The sequence below is a fragment of the Nilaparvata lugens genome, chromosome 2, assembly GCF_014356525.2.
Source record: "Nilaparvata lugens isolate BPH chromosome 2, ASM1435652v1, whole genome shotgun sequence".
NCBI lineage: Eukaryota > Metazoa > Arthropoda > Insecta > Hemiptera > Delphacidae > Nilaparvata > Nilaparvata lugens.
Window position 1 is genome coordinate 61810006 of NC_052505.1, and position 23180 is coordinate 61833185.

The 23180-nt window shown below is 36.1% G+C and overlaps 2 protein-coding genes across 2 annotated transcripts in view; one reads left to right on the plus strand and one right to left on the minus strand.

Moving 5' to 3' along the window:
* The window catches only part of LOC111043739 (protein dead ringer), a 162447-nt gene extending 156041 nt beyond the window's left edge, over positions 1–6406 (plus strand). Inside the window, exons 10-11 of the mRNA XM_039422353.1 lie at positions 1391–1690; positions 3114–6406. Of these exons, the coding sequence (XP_039278287.1) occupies positions 1391–1690; positions 3114–3268 (455 nt within the window). The 3' untranslated portion in view covers positions 3269–6406. The remainder of the gene's footprint in view (positions 1–1390; positions 1691–3113) is intronic.
* Positions 6407–7110: 704 nt separating this feature from the next.
* The window catches only part of LOC111043740 (conserved oligomeric Golgi complex subunit 2), a 68620-nt gene continuing 52550 nt past the window's right edge, over positions 7111–23180 (minus strand). The window contains exons 11-13 of the mRNA XM_039422357.1: positions 21350–21632; positions 13681–13870; positions 7111–7835 (exon numbers count right to left, since the gene is read on the minus strand). Of these exons, the coding sequence (XP_039278291.1) occupies positions 7734–7835; positions 13681–13870; positions 21350–21632 (575 nt within the window). The 3' untranslated portion in view covers positions 7111–7733. The remainder of the gene's footprint in view (positions 7836–13680; positions 13871–21349; positions 21633–23180) is intronic.

Consider the following 23180-nt stretch of genomic DNA (forward strand, 5'->3'; position numbering starts at 1 on the left):
GGCCCAAAAACCTCGCATTTTCGGCTCATTTTCCAGTTTTCAGCTATTTCTGCCAAATCTCGTAATCGGACAGAAAAATTTGCCCTCGCCTTTTTTCTAGAACATGAAATTTGGAATGAAATGAGATCATTCGGAACTCTCTATCTCCAATGAATACTGAGTTATGATCTTTCGAAAATGAGTGAAATTTGAACAAAAAATCCATTTTTCATGAATTTTAGTTTTTGATCAACAATATCTTCCGATTGTTACCATTTAGATGTATAATTCAAAATCCCTCTGGGCGTATTTTTGTGCTCTACAATCTGATATCAGGTAGAGCGCTCTATCTCATATAGACTTCCAGGTACACCTGGATATGAATTTTCTTCCAGGTACACCTGGAAGTCTATGCTCCTTGTATTGTGAAAAACACCTAATTTTCAGCTTCAACCATCATCACCAACTACATAGTCTTCACATTGATATTTCGCACAATGACATAAGTTCATAAGATTGAGTTCTATGAGAATCACCCGTTAGATGCAATTCATTTCAGTATTTCCTAGTGGAGAGGCGCGCTTAAGGACACATCAAGGATCAAATTTTCAAACAATTATAACTTCTGACACAATGCTCAGATTTCATCGTACTACACTTCATTCTTCTCGGCTTGTCAAGGCGGTCCAAAATCATGCATTATAAGTAAAATTCGGTCGTCGGTCATTATAATCACGATGAAATCTGAGCATTGTGTCAGAAGTTATTTATAATTGTTTGAAAATTTCCGAATTTAAGAGAGTTCCGAATGATCTAATTTCATTCCGAATTTCATGTTCTAGAAAAATGCGAGAGCAAATTTTTCTGTCTGATTACGAGGTTTGGCAGAAATAGCTGAAAACTGGAAAATGAGCCGAAAATACGAGGTTTTTGGGCCACTCTGTATCTAGCACAAGGAAATTGGTTCTGGACTTCTCTTATGTACCCAAATAATATATTAAAAAATCAGAACTACAATATAAATTGCAAGCACACCCCCTTTTTTATGTCTATATTGACTGGACTATAATATAATTATTGCAAATTATAAACATTTCCTCTTCTGTTCCAAATTCAAATGGATGAGATACAGAAATAGACTGTTTTTTCCAAAGTACATTACCATTGCAGATTTTGAATATTATCGCTTCTGTTTCATAGGTTCCCTATCATTCAATAAACATAATAATAAACAAATTACTTTTTCCAAAATATGGGAGTAGAATAGTTTTGGGCCGAGCCTGATGTTCTATCCCAATCATATCCATATGATCAGTAATTGTATCCACATATAAATGAAAAAATACCAAGGGTAAATTGATTGAGCAATATGCTGCAAATTTAAAAAAAATGTTTGCTCTTCTAATTGCAGATTCGCCGCCAGGTTCACCGCACGAGCCGTCGTTCAGCGAGATGTCCCGCCTCTCGCTGTGGAACCTGTACCACGGGGGCGGCAGCACCGCCTCTTCACCGCCTCCGGCCCCAGCTGCCGCCTCTCACTCCTCCAGCCCTGCCACCCCCGAGCCACAGAAGGAACCCATCAATCTGGAGAAACGCGAGTCGAGTTCGGCGTCGCCACCCGCCAAGCGATTCGTCTGCGACAGTCCTGAGCCAAAGTATGAGCCAAAGCATACCCCCTCCAAGCTGCCGCACATCAAGATCTCCAACAAAGGTAACGTGACACACTACATACATACAGAAAATGGTTGGAACTGTCAGGGGTTTGTCCACCTCCCTACTTTATTTGAGAACACCAAGATTTGATTTTGAATCTTCCCCCCACGCCCAAGAATTCCAAGGTCTGCATCCAGACCCCCCTTCCTATGAGCACCCCTGCATCCCCGAACTATGTTGCATTTGCAAGCAAGCTTCACGATCATTCAATAATTTAAAAAACAACACTCTAATTGAAACATCGTTTTTAAAATAATCGAATTTCAACTTAGAACACATTTTTACCACTTTGCATTAGCCTACTTTTTGTTATTGATAGTTCAAAGCTATCACTATAGAATAAAACAATACTAAAGTTTCAAGATATCTCTACTATCATTCTCTTGGTGGAGTGCTTTTACAAGTTCTTTTCATCTTCAACACTAGAGGCTTTTCAGTCTTGTTTTTGTCTGGTTGCAGCAGAGTTTAAAAACGTATTACCAGAAACAAATAAATAGGATAGTAATGTAAAGATAGGAATCTCTATGGTATTATCTTCTGTAGTCAGAATATTATTAAATATCTTCTGTAGCAGGTATTAGGTATTACCATCGAATACGAATAGATGAAGTAGGCTTTCCTACGTTTTTTCTCTATGGTATTATCAGATGTGCCCCTTACCCCCCAAACCCATGGACGCACTCTCCCCCTAAATTTAGCTCCTATTCCCCCATCCATCCAATAAAAGTTTCAAATGAAATGGGAACCCAAAAAAGACCCTTTTTCGGTACGTCCATCCAAGATTTATTTATTATTCTATTTAATACAGTTGCGTCTTAGGAAGTTATCCTACAGTAGGTTGGCATTGTTTATAAAATACAATATCGACGTAAAAGAAAACAAATCGTAAATAATGATATGCTGAACACCCCTCCAAGACTCATTGATTTGATTATGATTCGTCCCCAAGATTTGATTTTAAGCACCCCCCCTTTCTTTAAGAATTGCAAACCCCTGGGGGAGGAAGACCTACCCCTGCTATTATCCTCTATACTATCTCGTTGGAACCAGTGTAGGTAGTGGTGGAATACCATTTTAGTTTTTATTATCTGAAGTGCTTTACCACGTAATTCTTCAATTGTTATATACTATTCATTACAGTAAATTAGGCTGTCGTGTAGTAGTAAAAATCAGTAGTAGCTCGTCATGAGAGGTAAAATTGAAGAATAGTTGATAACCAGTAAGGAAAATTAATGTATCACATATGAATAATTTGTGGTGGAACACAACATAACTCAACGAGTAGAATTTTTTTTCATTTAATAATATTTATGTTGGGAACTTATCTTATTTTATTTTGTTTGTCTTATTGCTTATTACGGATTTAAAACGTAATCGTATGCATAATATTGATAATTGTAATAAATATTTTGTGTTTACAGGTGACGGTCGAACATCAGAGAGCTCCCTAGTGGTCACAATAGACATAAATGGCATCGAATACAGAGGTGTGGTGTTTGCGCAGACTCCTCATACGGCTAACAACAACAATAACAGCAGTAACAACAACAACACCAGCACTAGGCATTCGTCATGAACACATAGTTACAATGCTAAATAACTACAACTTTAGCTGTTCATGTATTTATTTTTATTATTCTGTGCATTATTTTTTGCATTCAGAGTATTCTGGATGGTTGCCGCCATCTTATCCTGCTGCTATCATCCTGTGTATTGCATCAAAATTGTGAAAAAATGGAGAAAATTGAATGAAAGTGGTTATTGAGACAAGGGATATTGGTGAGACAAATTTAGAGAATGTTACCTGGCATTCATTGTGAGCTTGTTTTACCTAATGTAGAAGAACGAGTATCATCTTTATATTATTTATAATCGCACTTACAGATTATAATAGGCCTAATGATCTAGAGAGAACATTTTTAAAGTCGTTGGAAATCTCATTATCTAATCTATTGAATTGTCATTTGTTCTATCAATTTATGAGGATAATTTGCTCGTGTATTAATAAAATGATGATTATATCAATAGATCAATATTCTCATATAATCAGAAAAATGATTCCAACATGAATGTACAGTAAATGTAACTCTTCCCTACTAGCGTTGATAATGATAATTACTGATTCTACATGAATAAAATTTTCAAGAACAAATATTTTTCTATTAAAAGCCAGGATGGTGATGATGGCTTTCAGGATAACAATTCCACGATCAACATCCAAAGATTTACTTTAAAACAACTTTAAATCGTTTAAAACTATTGCACTTAGAATAAAGTATTTCATAGCTGTGAATATTCATTCTATTGTAATTTTATTTTTTTTACTCTAGTGTACTGTTTTTGGTATGAATTGTAAATATTAGTTGATACGTCCCTTACGGTACTTCTTGGTTAGCTGAATATTGTTAAATTATACGAAAACTGCTTTTTTGACTGAATAATTAGAATAATAATAGTTTGCACAGAAAATAAACGTTCCCAGTAATGTTGTGCGCTTTCAAACATGTATGATAAATAATTTTTGTCTCGAAAATTTGTTTCAAATTGTTATTGATTTGAAGAAATTTCGAATTTCCAATATTGTTCACTATTGTAGCCTACATGGAGCATGGAGCCGGAATTCATGTTGCCTTTGATCTGATTTCGATTACGTAGATAGATTCTAGATAGTCATGTAAAAAGTCATAGGATTTAGTTGATTACTAGGTTTAAAATTAGCTACTATTTATAAATGTAAGTTATTATTTCATTATTGTTGTCTTTATGTGTTATTTGTGTACATCTACTGAGACAAGCATACTAGCTTTGGAGCATCGGTTTTTATACTCTATTTAAATTATTATTTTTTATTTATCGTACTATTCAAAAGCCCAAACGAGAATTGTGATTTTATCATTGAAAACAAACACTACTACCTTATTATAAATTGATTAAAATCTCAAAAATAATATTCAGCTTGAAGATTTAGTCATACTTAGTTTTCTTGAGTAGGTGTGACCCATTCATCAATTTAGAAACGATCTTAGATTAATATTGAAATGCTAAGGTTGTTACTGAAACGTAGAGTTACATGCATATCATGAAAACATTAGTTTAGTTTTTAAACAGCTTGAAGAATTCATTCTTGCTCCTATCAGGGAAACAATTAAAATAGCATTAGACTAGGGTACCTCATGTATAAAGCTTGATAAACAATTAATCTGAACATTGATTGGTATTGTTCCAAAAAACAACTTCTTTCTTACAATGTAGGAACCGGTACCTACCGCATTTTTTAGTGATAAGATCAGTAAATCTTTTGAGGTATTCTGATGAAACAAACATTCGTCTTGAACAAGTTTAAAACATTTTAAACATGTCGAGAAAATTATATTTATATGTTTGAAACGAATGTACAGAGTGGAGCAGGAGAACAAGAGATGTTTAATATGTTAGTTCACAGCTACCACAGAGTTGGTAGTTATTCGAAATTTCAGAGAATATTTTAGCAGCATTATCATATTTTGTCACGAAAGTATTCCTGTGCGGTATCTTGAAGACAAGCTGCACCGTACAACGCGTAACAAGTCTTACAATACATGAACTAAAGGAAAGTATTTAAAACAAAATTACTGCCTTCCCCAAGATTTGCTACAATGTCTTCCTAGTTTGAATAACATGCTAAGAACGCCGAATGTGAGAATATCGTTCTGATGTCAATTTGAAAAGTGAAGAGTCAGGCTACTTTCGACATTTTCTCATTTCCTTGCACCATTCTGTACATTCTACTGTTGGGTATTTTTTGACCTAAAAATAACATTTTCAATACTTGTTCACTTTTTCAAACGTTTCAATGATTCACGTAGAGGTTCAGTCAACAGTTTTTCTGTATGATTTCTGATGATTTAGTGAATGTGATATGTCATATCCTATATAATATACTCCTCTGATGCAGCATAGAATTGTTTTTGAAATGAGAATCAGCACAAGTAAAAATGCATGATAAGAATAACATTTAATAAGAAATCACATTTTCTGCGTTATATTATATTTTTATTGTATAATATGCAGATAAAAAATACCAGTCTACGATATTGAATAGTTTTAACCAACCTACATCTCCAGTTTGTATGTTGATTTATTTTTAATGATCTGCTAAACAAAGCTATTCGTCAGTTCAAAATTTTAATTATTTATAGGATGCAAGAGAATTTTATTATAATATTAAATGCGGCAATATGCTGTGTTCTAACAGCATTCATAGTCAATAGTAAATTGTGAAAATTTTATATCTATTTATGTAGTTGTGATTCAAACCATGATTGTTATCTGTATGTATCTGTAAATCTTGACAACTGTGTATTATTGAATTATTTTAAATTTATAGTAGATGAGGTAGATTAATAATGTAATGTAACTCATGATATTGAACTTGGATTATTTTCAATTTATATTAGAAGAGTTCGAATTATAACAAAGATCGTTATGCATTTTCAATAGTTTTTCACTGAATAATGGTATCGCTTGTAAACCTCACTATGTATAAAATAGACAGCATCAAGTGGGCCTACACCTGAGTCGTATATTATTGAAGAAAATCTTTATACTCAACTGATGAATATAATAAATTATATTGAAGGAAGTTTACGATCTAATTACTATTTATACATATTGAAAGATGAAATTGTAAAAAATATTTGCATTATTAATTATACGTTTTTTTATCAAAATAGAATGTTTCATTAATTCATTATGACCTTGTCCTACAATATAAACATTACTATGATTATATTTACCTTTTAAATATCGTTTGCGACTTCAATTATCAATACATTTTTGGTCAACAATTTGTTTTTATGAATTGTGTGAAGTCAGCCAAGTTTAGAACGCGGAAAAGAGTTGGTAGAGTTTTATTGGAGACTCAGATATTTACTCTATTTCTAATCTAATATTTTCTCCATCGGAGAAACTCTGATTCAATCTACTTAAATCGCCAAAAGACTCAAATAACATAATTACTGAAATCGAATAATTGGAGAAGTGGGCCAATATATTAACATAGAGAAGGATGAAACAAATAATAGAAGAAACCCTGAAAATAGAATAAATTGTATTTGTTGACAATGAATAACACAAATATATACTATAACAAGCTACAATAATTTAATTACAATACTCTTGAAGAATTAAGATACCCAAAAAACAATAATTTTATTAACAGTGAATGAAGAATAACAACAGAAAAAGAGCGCTTTTAATGGACTTTGATAAGTTTATGAGTTGAAGCGCTGCAGTGAATGAATAGGAAACTTATTTACAGTAGAATAGCAGCAACTGCTCGTCGGTATCTCAAATGAAAATTGAAAGTGTTATCATATAAGTTCGTGATCATCCAAAAACTTTTCAGCAATAGAATACTTTAATGCCCTTTTGCTTTTGAGATGTTCCTATTCTTAGTTTTTGAGACCAACATCAACATTGAATAATGTTTTCCCATCAAATTCCAATGTAAATGTATTCTTTATCACAATGACAGTGTAGCCTTTCTCTAAGTATTTTTGTGAAATCGAATCATATTATATAAAATCTTCTAGTGACCTATAAAGAATTATACGGTATACGGTACCTATTCGAAAATCCAAATCAAATTCTGACAATGCAATCTCTCATTAATTTACATCTGCATAAAGAACTAGTAATGTAGAATAAGATCAATGCAAGTATAAGTCCCACAATTTTTCTTAGTCACATCTGCAAGGTTTTCAAATTCTGCAGGACAAAGACCACTAGAGCAGAGGCAATTTGATGTACATATGACCGTTCTAAGGGTGACCACTCTAAAAGCCGAACTCTTCTAAATACCATTTACGAGTATTTAAATTGCTTCTCACGTTCCCGGTAGTTCGGAACCCACCTAAAGCTGTAGGTCCATTCATCTCTTATCATCATTATCTACACACAAGCCTATGCTAGAGCTCATGTGAGTTTCATCCTCAGAGAGAAAAAATTTGTTTAGCTCAACTAAGATTTAACAAAATTATTGAAAGATAGACTTTTTACTACTATTTGACATCAGTAGTTGGTTTGGCTTGAACTGTCTGAACTAGATTGAGAAGGCTTTGCAGCTGGTCGATTTCATGTCGCTTAATGTCAAGTGATTCAACCTGCAACCAACCAAACAATGATATTGGATAACATTTATTTCGATATAAAAGGAATATTAGAATTAATTTCATTGAAAAACCTGTATTAGATATTACAGTTTACAATATTAGATATTGGGCCGTTTGCACAGTCAAAGCTTAAACTCGATTTAATCAGCTGGTGGCTTAAACTCAAAATGAAACACATTAGAACAAACGAGAATTGATATGAATTTAATCCAGTTTAAAAGAAAATTTAGTTTAAACTGTCACTGTGCAAACGGCCCTTAGGGTGACTTGAAAATCTCTTACAGTGCATGCACGAAAAGATTAGTCAAAGTTATAAAAACTTTATTTTGTAGAGTAAAGTAAGTTAGTTGGTTGGCCAAAAATATCATTGAACCTTTGACAAAATATAAACGATTACGTCATTAAATTAATATTGCTTCTTAAAAATGGTAATGAAACATCAAACTCATATTTCACTGAGAATAGGTCAAATGAATATCAACTAAGTGAATATCAACAGATAGCTACGAATAGATAAAAGAGGCAATACAAAACTAAAGCTATGTTGGCACAGTGTTCTACAGGTTTATGATGGACTAACAGGTAACCCGTGCTTTGCACTGGGAAAAATTTTGTGTTGTGAAATGCAATCTTTATTTATTTATTCGATACAAACATACGAAGGCTCACAGACAAATTATTCCAGTACGAGACTTAATGTATATGATAGCATAACAGTAGAATAAAAAGTGAAAAACAAAAGAAATATAAAATCGCACTTTATCAAATATACACAACGATTGAGTATAAAGTATAACTAATAACATTAGAAGAGAACGATATTTGGGTTGGATTCAGGTAAGTTAGTGAAGGGATATAGTATGAAAAAAAAAATATATATATAATAAAAAAGGAAGAAAAAGTAGAAAAGAGAAAAAGAGTTAGTTGAGCTCAAAAATAATAATTTAATCATCAATTGAGCAGCATGATTTTTCCCAAGATTTTTTTTATGTATTGTAGCGGTCATAGAAGGGGTCAAGGAATGGGTTTAGTCCATTGTCCGGAAAAAATGAAATAATTATTCATTATTTCGACAAAATTACGTGGAAAATCTTCATCGGATTTAAACATTTTCAGCCAAAAAAAAAGAGTTTGGTTGGTCGAGACCCCGCATCCTTTTATTCAAGAAACGCGCGTGCTGCCTACCAATCATTGTAGTTTGGTTGGGTTTTTATAGGTGCGTAAACATAGAATCACATATAAATTGAATAAATTAGTTTCAAGAAGAGATGAAGAGATGATGAAGGAACTGCTGAAGGCTAGCAAAACGATTGGCCTCCACTTGAATGCTCAGAAGACCAGATTAATGACAAATTCCGAAAAAATAAGGGTAGAAATCGACTGTGGAATTCTTGATTACGTGGAAGACTACGAATATCTGGGCCAGGTTATATCGTTTGTCAACAGATCTGTGAAAGAAATCAAGCACAGAATTGATAAAGGGTGGAAGAAATATTGGGCACTGAAACGCATCTTCAAGGGCAATTACTCAAATAATTTGAAAGGAAAAGCGCTATCCATGTGTGTCTATCCGACGATATTGTATGGCTCGCAAACATGGGCGCTCACAGAGTACTTGGACAGGAGGTTGGAGACCACACAAACGAAAATACTGCGTAGCATTCTTCGCATAAGGCTGAGTGAACGTTCAAGAAACACTGATATATTGAGTCTTGTGCGCGTCAAATACCTACAACGAGAGGCGCACATATTGAAGTGGAAGTGGGCGGGCCACGTCGCGAGAATGGACGAAAACCGGTGGACCAGGACTTGCACTGAGTGGGTGCCGAGGGACAGGACCAGGAGCAGAGGACGGCCACCAACCCGATGGAGGGACGAGCTATGTCAAAGGGTAGGACACGCATGGGCAACCACTGCAAGAAATCGACAGTTGTGGAACAAAATAGTGTCTAAGTTATAATTCCAAGAACTATTGTGAAAAAGATTTAAAATCCTGTAAATTTGTAAATAGCTTGATAAATTGCCAACCTATCATTTTACCTCATACAAGAGAGGCTTTTGTTCAATTATGAATGCCAATAAAGCTTTTATTATTATTATTATTAAATTAGTTTCAATTACTAAATTCAAATTTATTCATTAAAAAGAATTGAAATATACCTATAACCATACTCGGTAAATTAAGTATCTCTATGCAAAATTTCCAAGTTAATTAATTCAATTGGTAGTTGAGATGATGCGTCATTCGTGTATTTCCTATCCCGTACACGTATAAGCCAATTCCATTCTTTATAATAATTATTAAAGATTATGGAAGTTGGATAACTTCTTATTTTTGTCACAGTCCTGCCTAATTAACCCTTTATAGGGCATAAGCCCTCAATTGTAGTGTTGATCTAAAAATTCATTTACACACTGTTTCTGACCTTATAATGACTGAGAATTGATCATAAATAATGAGATTTTATCACCTCTTTTTGGGAAAATGGATGGTAGATGATGTGATGGATCGTTTTAAATAAACCTCATGAGAAGGAGAAAAACTAGCCAGAAAATTGTGATTACCCTTTTAAAATGAAAGAATCTGCTAAACGAATGGTTAGCGACCGAGCGATAAAGCTTCCTTATCAGTAACTGTATATTAGATAAGAGTACCGTTCTGTACTGCATATTTTCTAAAGAATTATTTAATAAAATTATAATTATTCTGCAAATTGAGCACGAACCATTTATGAATTGCTCATTGAATTTTGAGGTTACACTTTGTTTACTATTAACCAGATGTTTTTGAAGCAGCTCAAACACAGCTGACTGATTCAACATATTGTAAAATGTCATGCCAGAATTCATGCAAGCTATAATATTATTTCTAAAAAGTAAAAACTATCAATAAAGAACCAAGAATTTCGAATAAAAAAATAAAAATATATGTATTATTGTTGAAATTATTTATTATTTAAGAAATTGTATTGTAATATCAAGTATTATTGTGACTAAGTCATAGCATGAACATTATATTACTGATAAGAGCAGCAGAAATTAATTATAACAGTCTCAAACATAATAAAAAATTGTATAAGAATATTTAAATTATTAATTATTGTTTCAACTGAACCACATGGTGATTGAATCTCTTTGGCAAGTCTAAGCCAATCATAGTGCATAGAAATAGCACCAAAAAGGTGATCGTTTGAAAACAACATGATGTGTTAATCTGTTATCAGACAACAAACCTGCCTTATCATATACGCTAGCACATGTACATTGTATAGAGGAACTCTATCTAGAGAATTAAGTAGTTTAAAGAATTATACAAATCAAAGTATTATTGTGATTGAAGGAATTATATTTTACTGCTTGCCACTGACGTCATGTCTACGTCACAATCGTTCTACCAATGGCAAATTTTCATGCAAATTAATTACACAGAGATTCTCAGAAAGAAAGTTCTAGCCAAGAAGCTTAGAAAAAAGATGACTTCCCTTTTGAATTCCTCATCGTTAAGACCTCGTGAAAGTTACCAAGACCTATTTGTAAAATTTTTGTTTGATTTTATATGTTTTATTTGTGAGCCAATATTCTAGGCTATTCTATTTGTTATTCGTAAATCTATTTTCATCAATCGATAAATCAAGAGTTTAAAGTTAAATTATCCCCTAATTAATTTGGTGAAGGAAATATTAAATTAAAATTCCACACGTGCTGAGACCGAAGCCTGGACCCGCTGCCGATCAACGATTTTGATCTAAAGAAGAAAACCACGACCGCCAAGGAGTTTCATGTGAGTTATAAAATTAAAAGGTGCCCCAATCTACGCTTCGAAAAATATTACAGTGCAGAAAATATAAATTTTTTCTTCGTTAAATTATTGGCCACGCCGACAAGCGCTTATTAGTTATTAAGAGCCTAGAATTTATTCAATATAGAATTTATAAGAACTTGTAGTTGATTAACTATCCTCCGCTGCCAGAACCACGACCCCGAGCAAATTTAAAAAACATTTTGCAATTTATTTTCACCACTTTTCACAAACTGTTAGATTTTATCAATTGTAAAATTCTGTTGAATCATGCATGGTGTCATGCAAGCACAAGAAAATTGCTAACCATTTTTGTTAATGTTAAACCACTTTCAATCTGTAAATCAAATTCTGAATCTGCACTGTGTGATCATATATTTTATTATAATATATTTCAATTTTGTTAATTCGTCTTCTGAGTTCGATTATTTCTTAAGCCTGTCAATTATTGTGTCTGACACGTTCTACATCATCAAGAACCGATCGAATAAGATCATTGATATAATTGAATTAAGCTGGATCTTGGAACAGGTCTAAGTGGATGTAGTGAGTGGGGTCAGATCGAGATATTTATTCTCTGTCCTTACCTGCTCATATATCAGCTTTTATCTGTTACCAACCTCGACTTAGGAGCGAATACATCAACTGTACAGCAGATGCAGCCGGAGATCGTATAATTTCCTACAATAGAGCTTAAAACCCGACAAGACTCTGTTCTCGAAATATATTCTGAATGATATCTGGTCCAAGTACCATATTTTAATCCTTCAGAACTTATTAGAGACGCAGTCCCGTAAATTATATACATCGGGATTTTTGCTCGACCTGTATGATTTTATATGTTGTTTCATCACAGGTAATAGTTTTAAGACTTCAGTATTCAGTGTTTAGCGACCGCTACACTACTTATAAAAATTTCATCACCATTCAATCTGTCATAAGAAGAATCAAGGGTGAGCGAGTGTTTAGGCCTCCCGCGATTCCGACAATTGTATTGAATCTTGTAGTGAATCAATCAGTCTGGTGTACACTTAGCGTCCACGCACGCAGTTATAAAATTTATAACCTCGACACTGGTGACTCAGTGCAAGATTCATTCTACGTGTATCGACCTATCCTTGGAGGTGAGAGTGACTCCCCCAGGAAAAGCTTTACATGATTTGCCGACACAACGTGAGGCATTTAAATACAGCACTACATGATTTGGCCAGTAACGTGGGAATATTTATGTTCCAAATCTGATTCTTTATACGTGTATCGACCTATCCTTGGAGGTGAGAGTGACTCCCCCAGGAAGCGCTTTACAATGGTTATACCAGAGAATGATGCCGCAGAGAAATGTTCAGACAGACATTTGACCAGTGACTAGTGGGCATAGGTCTAAGTGCTAGAATAATTTACCATTGCTATTATAATTATTCATTTCATTGGAATGATGCTAATAATTGAAATCATAATGGAGAAGAGTATCTGAAATACATGAAAAACCGAATAATAGTATTACAAAAAATCGTATAAAAGATAAATGTTTTGTTAAGTCTATGATGAACTGGAAAAAGCTAATAATATTGTGGTAACATAATAATTTCGAGATTTAAAAGACTCCACTTCAAGTTTTAACACTTCAGAATTATATTTTCATTAAAAATAATGAAGAATTTGACTAAAAAAATTAATGTTAATGAATTTAGGCGATTTCTGCCACATAACCTCTGGAATCAGGTATGTGTAAATTGAAATTCCATCTATTGGGAAATATTTTTTGGAAATAAATCATGATAGAATCAAAATAGACTTAGTTCTCAGAGTTACAGTAAGTTCAACTTCATGAACAGTAGACATTGTTTATAACACTTCCAGATTAACATAAAAATATGACTCAATAAACATTTATGATAAAGTAAATGAAGTAATAAAATAGTCTTGAGCACAACAATTGAATATTTCGTAATACAAATTTGTGAATAAACAGTGTAACTATAACAAATACTTGACAAAATAAATCAAAGTTTGTGTTTTATTGATAGGACGACTGACCTGCTGGCAAAAGCTGTTGACGTCGAGATGCAGTTGCATGCGTATTTTGTGGTCGTCACGACCGGCGTTTCGGTCGTCTGCGGCTGCGGCAGTGCCACTACTGCTGCGCTCCCTTATCTTCTTCAGCCGCCGCAGGCTTTCCTCTGTTTTCTGCACCGAAGTCAGCACAGAGCAAACGCAACTGTAGTATCTACACAAAAATAAATTGAACACTAAAAGATTGATCAAATAGAAGATTACCACAATTGTTGAGACGCTACAACGTTACACTATAGAGAGACTGAATACTCGGCTGTCTCTGGTTACACGCTACACGGGAAGTCCTGTCAAACTGTCACCTCGCATTTTGGCCACAGGAGTCAACCAGCCACCTCGTCAAAGTACTTCAATGTCGACAAGATTTCACTTTGTCAACCTGTCATCTCCTTTGGACATCATCTCCTGTTTAGTCAGGAACCACTTTGATTGACCGAACGTCTATGTTTCAACTCGATTTGCTTTTTTCTGTCTGTATGTAATGCGATTACGGCCAAACGCGTTGATAGAATTCGATGAGATTTGGCAGGAATATTCCTTTTTCAACTGCGCGTCGATGTATACACAAGGTTTTTTGTAATTTTGCATTTTTAAGATAATATGAAAGGAAAAGGAATTCCTCTATACTCCGATATTACTATATATCATATAATAATTATATTTTTCATTTTTTTTTTTAAATTTCAATATTCAATTTATTGAAAACACACAAAACAAGACAAAACAAAATTACAAAGAATTACGAAACAAATAAAACACAATAAAATGTTACAAATATTGTTCTGGCCAGAGAACTCGAATTGTAGCACCAGAATGCCAGACTGCAGTTCTGCCAATAGCAGGCTTGTGTTTGCACCGGCGCAGACCGTCCTGCTGCTTTGGCCTTGTTGATTTTTTTGTGAGTCGTCTTTCTTGTCTCGTCGGCCCGTTCTTTTGCAAGAACAAAATTGTGTTTGTCTGTCATGTAATTTTCGATCGGAAATTTCTTGTAAATTGTTTGTGTAGTGTGTGTGAATTATGAATATAACAGCATAAATAGTATTGAATTGAATTAATTTGAATAGGATTTGAATTTATAAAGAATCCAGTTTGAGCTTTGTTAAAAACACAGTGCATGGCCTGCAAGTTGAACGCGAAAAGGCAGCCCGGAAGCAAGAACCTGTCTCTTCCCAGATTTCGTCCCACCCTGAACCTGAACAAAACACCTAATAAAGGCTTCGAAGGGCAAGTAGTCAAGATTGGAATAAATTTGGTTAGTTTTTGCTCTTTTTTATTGTTCATTAATGCAGAGTTTAACAGTACAAATAACCTGGCTCAAATTGAAGATTAAATTTTGCCCCTTGTTTGTATTTGATTATTTAAATAGTAAATTAGAGTCCTCTGGTAGCTCTAGCCTGAGCTTTGTTCAGAACATTTTATGATCCTGCCGAGCCGGGATAAATTTAAATTTGTAATTTGTTTATTAATTCACACACATTGGATTTGAGCAGTTTTGTATTTGTCCAATGTTGGAATGTTGAGAATGGTCTGATCCATGCTCAACTTAAGTTTGTTGTAGCCTTGATCTAAGAGCAAGGTTTCTTGTCAATTTGTATTTGTCTGAAATTAAATTTATTTCAGTTAAAATTATAATTTCCTAAAACTAGGCTCATTGAGCTTTTTTCAGGAATTTGTTTGTTTGTTGGAATTTGTATTGTCCATTTTTTTATACATGTTAGTGAAGGTTAATCACCAGCATGATTTTGTTTGTTCAATTCAACAAGTTATCGTTTGTTTGTGAGTTGTTGGAAGAACATTATCTAATCATATAGTTTTCTTTTCAGCAATAACGTATCTTGTGAATTGATAATCAAAGTTTAACTTTGATAACTTACTAACTCGTGATTCTTCCTTTCATCTAGTTTTGAACTCATTCTTGTTTTATTGTCTGTTGTTTGTATTGTCGGGGCTGAATTGTTTTGTGTATGAGTTCAAGATGGAGGAAAAATTACAGAAACAAATCAGGGTGCATCGCGCTAAACTGGAACAATTGTATGCCAGATTGCAAAGAATTTATGACCTGTCTAAAAATGTCTCTGATCCAAAAGTTGCTGAGCAATTTTCAATATTGTATCCTCGGGTGTCTCAGACCATTTCGGATTATGAAAAGACAGAATTATTGGTTAATGAGTTGAATAAAGATCATGTTGTAGCATTCAACGACTCACACCTAGATCTGTTTCAGTATATTGAAGTAGCGGCTAACACTCTCAAACAGAAAGAGGCGACTGTCGCTATTGCTCAATCTTCGGCAGCTACAGCAGCTAGTTCACAGCCGGTCGTGTCCGAGTCGGTACTGCCTAAAATCGACCTTCCGAAATTTGATGGGAACCAGACTCAATGGTCAGTGTTTTATGAACTATTTAAGGCATTGGTACATGACAACAAGAATTTGAACGATCAGCAGAAGGTCCAATATCTTGTAAGTAGACTTACTGGACAAGCAGCAAATATTTGTTGTCATTTGCCACCATTGGCTAACAATTATCAAATAATTTGGCAGGCATTATTGACCCGCTATAACGATCCACGGGCGCAAGTCGATGCCTATTTCAAACAAATTTTTGAATTTCGTCCAATAAAATCAGAATCAAAGGCAGGTTGTATTGCGATTTTGGATGGGTTTTGCAGTTCAATCAATGCATTGAAGAGATTGCAACTCACTGATTTGTCAGACTCGATATTCCTCTATCATGGCTTGAGATTGCTGGATCCAAGTTCTCGTAGAAATTTTGAATCAGCAGTCCGTGACAAGGCTATGCCAACTTATACCGATTATGTCAAATTCATTGAAAAGCAAATTAAGACTCTTCCTTCTGATGAGAAACAGACTGAATCGTTTAATATGAAGCACAAAAAGGATAATAAATCAAAGGTGTTTCTGGTTCAATCTAATGATTCATCTAACGATGCATCTAGTAAAAATCCCAATTGTCTGAAGTGCTCAAAACCGGGTCATCGGTTAGTAGATTGTGCAAGTTTCTTGAAAATGACTCCTTGGGATCGTTATTGTTTGATTAAAGGAAAGTTTTGTTGTTTTCGTTGTCTTGATGTGGATCGTTTGAGTAGAAATTGTCGTAGTAAAACTCAGTGTGCTCAATGTCGAGAATCTCATTATTCTTTATTGCACTTTTCCAGATCAAGTTCCAATGAAGGTGTTGCGTCCTCGTCGAACTCCAAGGCAGGTGGCACATCACCTATTAGTTGTTGTTCTACATCCAACGATGTAGAAAATTCGACCGTTGTGTTGTCGAACGTCACTGCACATGTTCGAGATTGTAATGATCAGCTTTGTGATGTTCGTTTCTTGGTTGACACCGGGAGTCAGTGTCATTTTGTTACAGCCAAATTGTGTCGGCGTTTGAGACTACCATTCCAGCCCATGAAAACCGTTGTTCGTGGATTCGGTGGTGGTACTAGTGAAGTTCGAGGTCGTACTTGTGTGTCGATTCAGTCAAAGTTGGATCCTACCGTCAAGTTTTCGATGGATGCCACAGTGGTAGATAAAATCATCGACAAGTTGCCTTCTTGTGAAATCGACAGATCCAAACTTCATCATCTTGAAAATCTCACACTGGCTGACGACAAATTCTACCTTCCTAGTAGAATAGATGGCATCATTGGTGCGGAGTTAGTTCCTCACTTGCTACGTGGGAGTCCTAGTACAGGTGAATCGCACGAATTGATGACTGTTAATAGTGTCTTTGGTCATATTCTGATGGGGAGAGCGCCGATTCTCACTTCAACAACGAATGTGTCGAATTGTTTTACAGCCATCTGTAGTCCATTCGTTAGTAGTCCATCGTTGGATAGTTTTGTGGAACGTTTTTGGGAGTTGGAATCGTGCCCTGCACCAAGCTGTCAACTGAAACCGGAAGAGTTGGAGTGTGAGGTAAATTTTCGGAAGTCTGTACATCGTGTGAATTCTGGTCGTTTTGTTGTTGCCTTGTCATTTGCGGAGCCGCCCAGCAGCTTGGGAGATTCGTATGCTGTCGCCGAACGCAGACTGCTGACTTTGGAGAGACGACTAGAGCTTGACAGCAATACTCGTATTTCATATCATGAAATATTGATCGATTACCTACGTCAGGGTCACATGTCGTTTGTAGCAGATCAGACAGACCGAGGTGGTTACTACATACCGCATCACGTGAAAGCAAGCAGCACTACCACGCCCATCCGAATTGTATTTGATGCTGGTTCCAGAACATCATCTGGTTTGTCATTGAACCAGGTTCTTCATGCTGGTCCCAAATTGCAGACTGACATTTTTGTTTTGTTAGTTAATTTTCGTTTGTTCCCAATCGCACTAACTGCCGACATTAAACAAATGTATCGACAGATATTAGTGGAGGATTCCTGCCATCGTTATCAGCGTGTATTGTGGAGATTTTCGCCGGAGGATCCAATCGAAATTTATCAGCTCAATTGTGTTGTTTTTGGTGTTTCAAGCTCTCCATATTTGGCGCTTCGCACCGTCCACCAGCTTGTAGAGGAGGATGGAAATCGTTTTCCAGCAGCCAAGGCGAGAATACCAAGAGACATGTTCATGGACGACTTAGTCACATCTGTCGCCCCAGAGTCAGAGGCCGCGGAGCTGTATCGTCAGTCCAAGCAGCTGTTTGAGGGAGGAGGTTTCTCGCTCACAAGGTGGACTTCAAATTCACCATCAATGTTGGAGAAATTCTCGGAGGAAGAGAAATCGTTTTCGTACAAGGATTTCGAAGCAGACAACTCCTTGGCTATCTTGGGATTGAATTGGTAACCTAGTACTGATCTGTTTCAGTTTTCAGTCAAGAGTGGTGAGGTCGTCGCTACTAAGCGTTCTATTCTGTCAGTGATGGCTCGTATCTATAATCCACTTGGTCTCTTGTCACCGTTTACATTATTTCTAAAGTGTCTTGTCCAGAAACTGTGGAAATTAGGAGTGGATTGGGACGAGAAGCCGCCTGAGTCTATATGCACTCTTTGGGAGAATTGTCAAAAAGAGTTGCCTCTATTGTTGAAATTTGCTGTTCCACGTCACGTTGGTTTGTTTCAGGATTCTCACATCAGTTTGATTGGTTTTTGTGACGCATCATTGTCTGGTTATGGTGCAGTTATCTATGTGAAGTCGCAGAAGGAGAGAGAGGAGCCAAGAGTTGTATTATTGTGTTCAAAGTCCAAGGTAGCACCATCTAAAGTTGTTTCAATACCTCGTTTGGAGTTGTGTGCGGCACTCTTGTTGGCAGAACTCATGAATTCAGTAGTCACTATTATTAGTGAACGTTGTCATGTGTCTCGTATTGTCGCACTCTCTGATTCTACAGTCACCTTGTGTTGGATTAATGCTCCATCCGCGAAATGGCAAACTTTTGTTGGTAATCGCGTCGCAAAAATACAGGATTCTTGTATACAGGGGTGGATGCATGTTGCCGGAATTGAAAATCCCGCTGACTGGTTGTCTAGAGCTTTATCACCAGTTGAGCTTGTGAACTGAGAAGATTGTTCTATGCGCCTACGTCGCCTGTCTCCATTCATTGATAGAGGTGTGATTCGCGTCGGCGGTCGTTTATCTCATGCTGGACTTGGATTTGAGACTTGTCATCAGATGATCTTACCAAAATCCGACGCTTTCGTATCGATGTTAATTGATTATCATCACAAGAAGAATTGTCATGCTGGACCTTCGCTATTGTTGTCCTTGATCAGACAGAAATTCTGGATACTGTCTGCTCGCTCTATTATTCGTATTTGTGTCTTCAAGTGTAATCGTTGTTTCCGTATTCGACCTAGTAATAATGCAATTATTCCGAAAATGGGTGACCTGCCTGCTTGTCGAGTGTCAAAATGCAAACCATTTGAAAATTGTGGTGTGGATTACGCTGGTCCTCTGCGTATTACTATGACGAGACGTAATCCTTGTGTTGTGATTTGTCTGTTTGTGTGTATGGCAACAAAGGCGGTACATATTGAGTTGGTATCGGATCTATCAATGCCCATGTTTTTAGCTGCGTTTCGTCGTTTTTTGTCACGTCGTGGACCCTGTTGTGTGATGTATTCCGATTGTAGTACTAATTTTGTAGGTGCCAAGGAACAGTTGCGAAAAATATCTCAACTTTTGAACTCGTCCGAGTTTCAAACCACATTGACTAGTCAACTCGCCGAACACAAAATTGATTGGAAATTCATTCCCCCTGGTTCGCCGCATTTTGGAGGTCTGTGGGAGGCAAATGTCAAATCTGTAAAGTTGCATCTGTTCCGAGTAATTGGCAATCAACTTCTCACCTATGAGGAACTGAACACTGTATTGGTGCAGATTGAAGGTGTCCTGAATTCCCGCCCGCTGTGTGTACTGAGTGAGGATCCGCGTGAACCGCTGGCTTTAACACCAGCGGACTTTTTGACCCTAACACCGTTGAAATCGTTTCCCATGCGGGACGTGGACAGTGTCCCTGTGAATCGTCTCACCAGGTATGAATTGGTCAGTCAACTTATTCAATCGTTCTGGAACCGATGGAGAAGAGAGTACCTGCACGAACTTCAAAGTCGTAAAAAATGGTTGAAATCACCCACTTCTATCGGTGTGGGAACGGTTGTGGTAGTTGACCAACCAAACACACCTCCATTGCAGTGGCCACTGGGTGTCATTGAACAAGTGTTTCCGGGAAGTGACGGCGAGGTTCGAGTGGCGAGTGTTCGCCTAAAAACTGGTAATTTATAAAAGACCAGTAACAAAATTATATCCACTCCCAACTCAATAGTTGTTGTGATTGTTGCATTTTTTTCTTTTGTGTTGTTTTTTTTTGGTGTTGGTGTTTTGTTTTTTTTTGGCATGTCTGGATTTTTCCTTTCCTTGGTTTTTGCAGTTTTGTAACTTGGCTGAAAAATAGTTTTTCAGAGGCGGGGGTATGTTCTGGCCAGAGAACTCGAATTGTAGCGCCAGAATGCCAGACTGCAGTTCTGCCAATAGCAGGCTTGTGTTTGCGCCGGCGCAGACCGTCCTGCTGCTTTGTCCTTGTCGATTTTTTTGTGAGTCGTCTGTCTTGTCTCGTCGGCCCGTTCTTTTGCAAGAACAAAATTGTGTTTGTCTGTCATGTAATTTTCGATCAGAAATTTCTTGTAAATTGTTTGAGTGTAGTGTGTGTGAATTATGAACGGAAAAGGATTAGGAGGGCCGACCCCAAGAGAAATGTGACATAGGCTCAGAAGAAGAAGAAGAAGATATGGAGATAAGAATTCAATTTAAAAAAAAACTTGAAAATGGCTTGAAAGCCAAAACTAGTTAGTGTTTTATATGAGTGTTTATAATTATAAAATGTTTTGGAAAAAGGGTACTACGAAATTATTTCTTCATTAATTCTCATTAATAATCAGCTGTGGACAACGTTGATCATATTATCTTACTTGGCAAAGTTGTACCATAGAGAAAATATAGCATATAATAGTTCTATGCTATATTTTATCTATGGTTGCACTCGTATGTTACAATTTCCATCGGACTATTTTCGTGCGGTTGACTGTAATGAAAGATTGTTACACATTTGTTGGAATTGCCAATATAAATCTGTATAAAATATTTTGAAAGGCAATAAAATGTAATGGGAATACTGACTGCTTGGTGAGGTCATTGACAACAGCCCTGAGCCAGAGGCCGAGCTGCGGTTGGCGCAGTGAGCCGCTGTGCGCCCGATGGAACCTGGCGGCAGGTGCCAGCACCTGGGCAACGTAGGGCAGCGGCTGGCTGGGCGCCTGTCTGTTGGTGCGCCGGAACAGGCGCGGCACTTCGCTCACCTGGCGCAGGCCGTGTGCGCATGCGCAGCTCAGCTGCTGCGTCACTCTGTCGCCTGCCGATGTCAGCTGAGCCGACAGCTGAGTGGAGCACTCGTCCACACTACCTGGCGGCAAAGCATGCAACTACTCTCAAGTAATTGTAATTGCAGCAAAAATTTCAGAGACTATTAAATCATGCAACTGATTACATAATTTGAATTTGAACTGCCCTGTACAATAGTAATTGCAGTGATATTTTCCGAATCCAAGGCGGGGTTTAGTGGCGTATCCAGGGGAGGGATATGAGAATGTATCCCCCCCCCCCCGAAATGGAACTTTTTAACAATTTTGTAACTTTTGACCATATTTTATAATGAATGAATTCAATATAGATAAATATATTGATCTAGTTGATTACAGTTTATTTAGTTTCATGCATATGGTTGAGAAGTGTGACTGCCTTTAGCAGTCCTTAAACAAAGCTCAAGCAGCCTTTTTGACCGAGCGAAGTAAGGTCTAAGATTCAAGTAGACGGTTTTGCATTTCTCTTTATATTTAAATGTTTATATTTATGTTTTTATGTTCGGCATTTACGGCGAAACGCGGTAATAGATTTTCATGAAATTTGACATGTATGTTCCTTTTTAAATTGCCCGTCGACGTATATACAAGGTTTTTGAAAATTTTGCATTTCAAGGATAATATAAAAGGAAAAGGAGCCTCCTTGCTACGCCAATATTAGAGTAAAAATCAGACTATAGAATTATTCATCAAACATCAGCTGTCGAGTGGATTATGAATTCAATATCTCAAAGTAACTTAGTGAAAAAACAGCTGTTGTGTGGAATATTAATTGCATGCAATTGATAACTTGAAGTAGCATAGTATCTTCTCCCGACGAAAAAATCGGTGAGCTTTTGATGATAGTAGCATAGCTGTTAACATCAAATTACTAGTAGTTCTGTGAACAGTAGACCTCGCGCTTAGTAAGTTACATTGACCTGTTGTTATGTTTTCTCAAAAATTAATAAATTATTTATCAATTTAAAATGTCTAGAAAAAATCCTAAATACACATAGAGCTTTCTGTCCTATCGTACCGTGACGTGTCGTCCCGGAATGTGAGTGAGAGCGCTGTTATTAGTTCTGGCTGCCATCGATACGCCAATCCAATCAACCCATCAGAGAACATTCTGTGTTGTCGTGTTGGCGAAAAATCGGTGTGTTTAAATTAAGCAAAATAAACTACCATAACGCTGATTTCCTACAAACTTCATTTCTCACTTTTCATGATTTTAGAAATCAATTTCTTTTCAATAATATTTGTTGCAAATTTAATCATAAGATTAAAAAAGAAAAATGTGAAAAAAATGTTCTCTATCAATAACTCCAAACTAGAATCATGGCCTCAGCTTATGGAAAGACAAAGTTAGTAGACAACTGTCTACTAACGTTGATGGAAAGATACATTTTCAAGATGTTCGATGTTTTTGAACGGGTAGTATTATAGTCCATAAGACAGCTGATTTATGATGAATAATTCTATAGTCTGATTTTTACGGTAATATTGGTGTTCGAAGGAATCTCCTTTTCCTTTTGTATTATCCTTAAAATGCAAAGTTTAAAAAAACCTTATGTATACGTCGACGCGAAATTCAAAAAGGAACATACCTG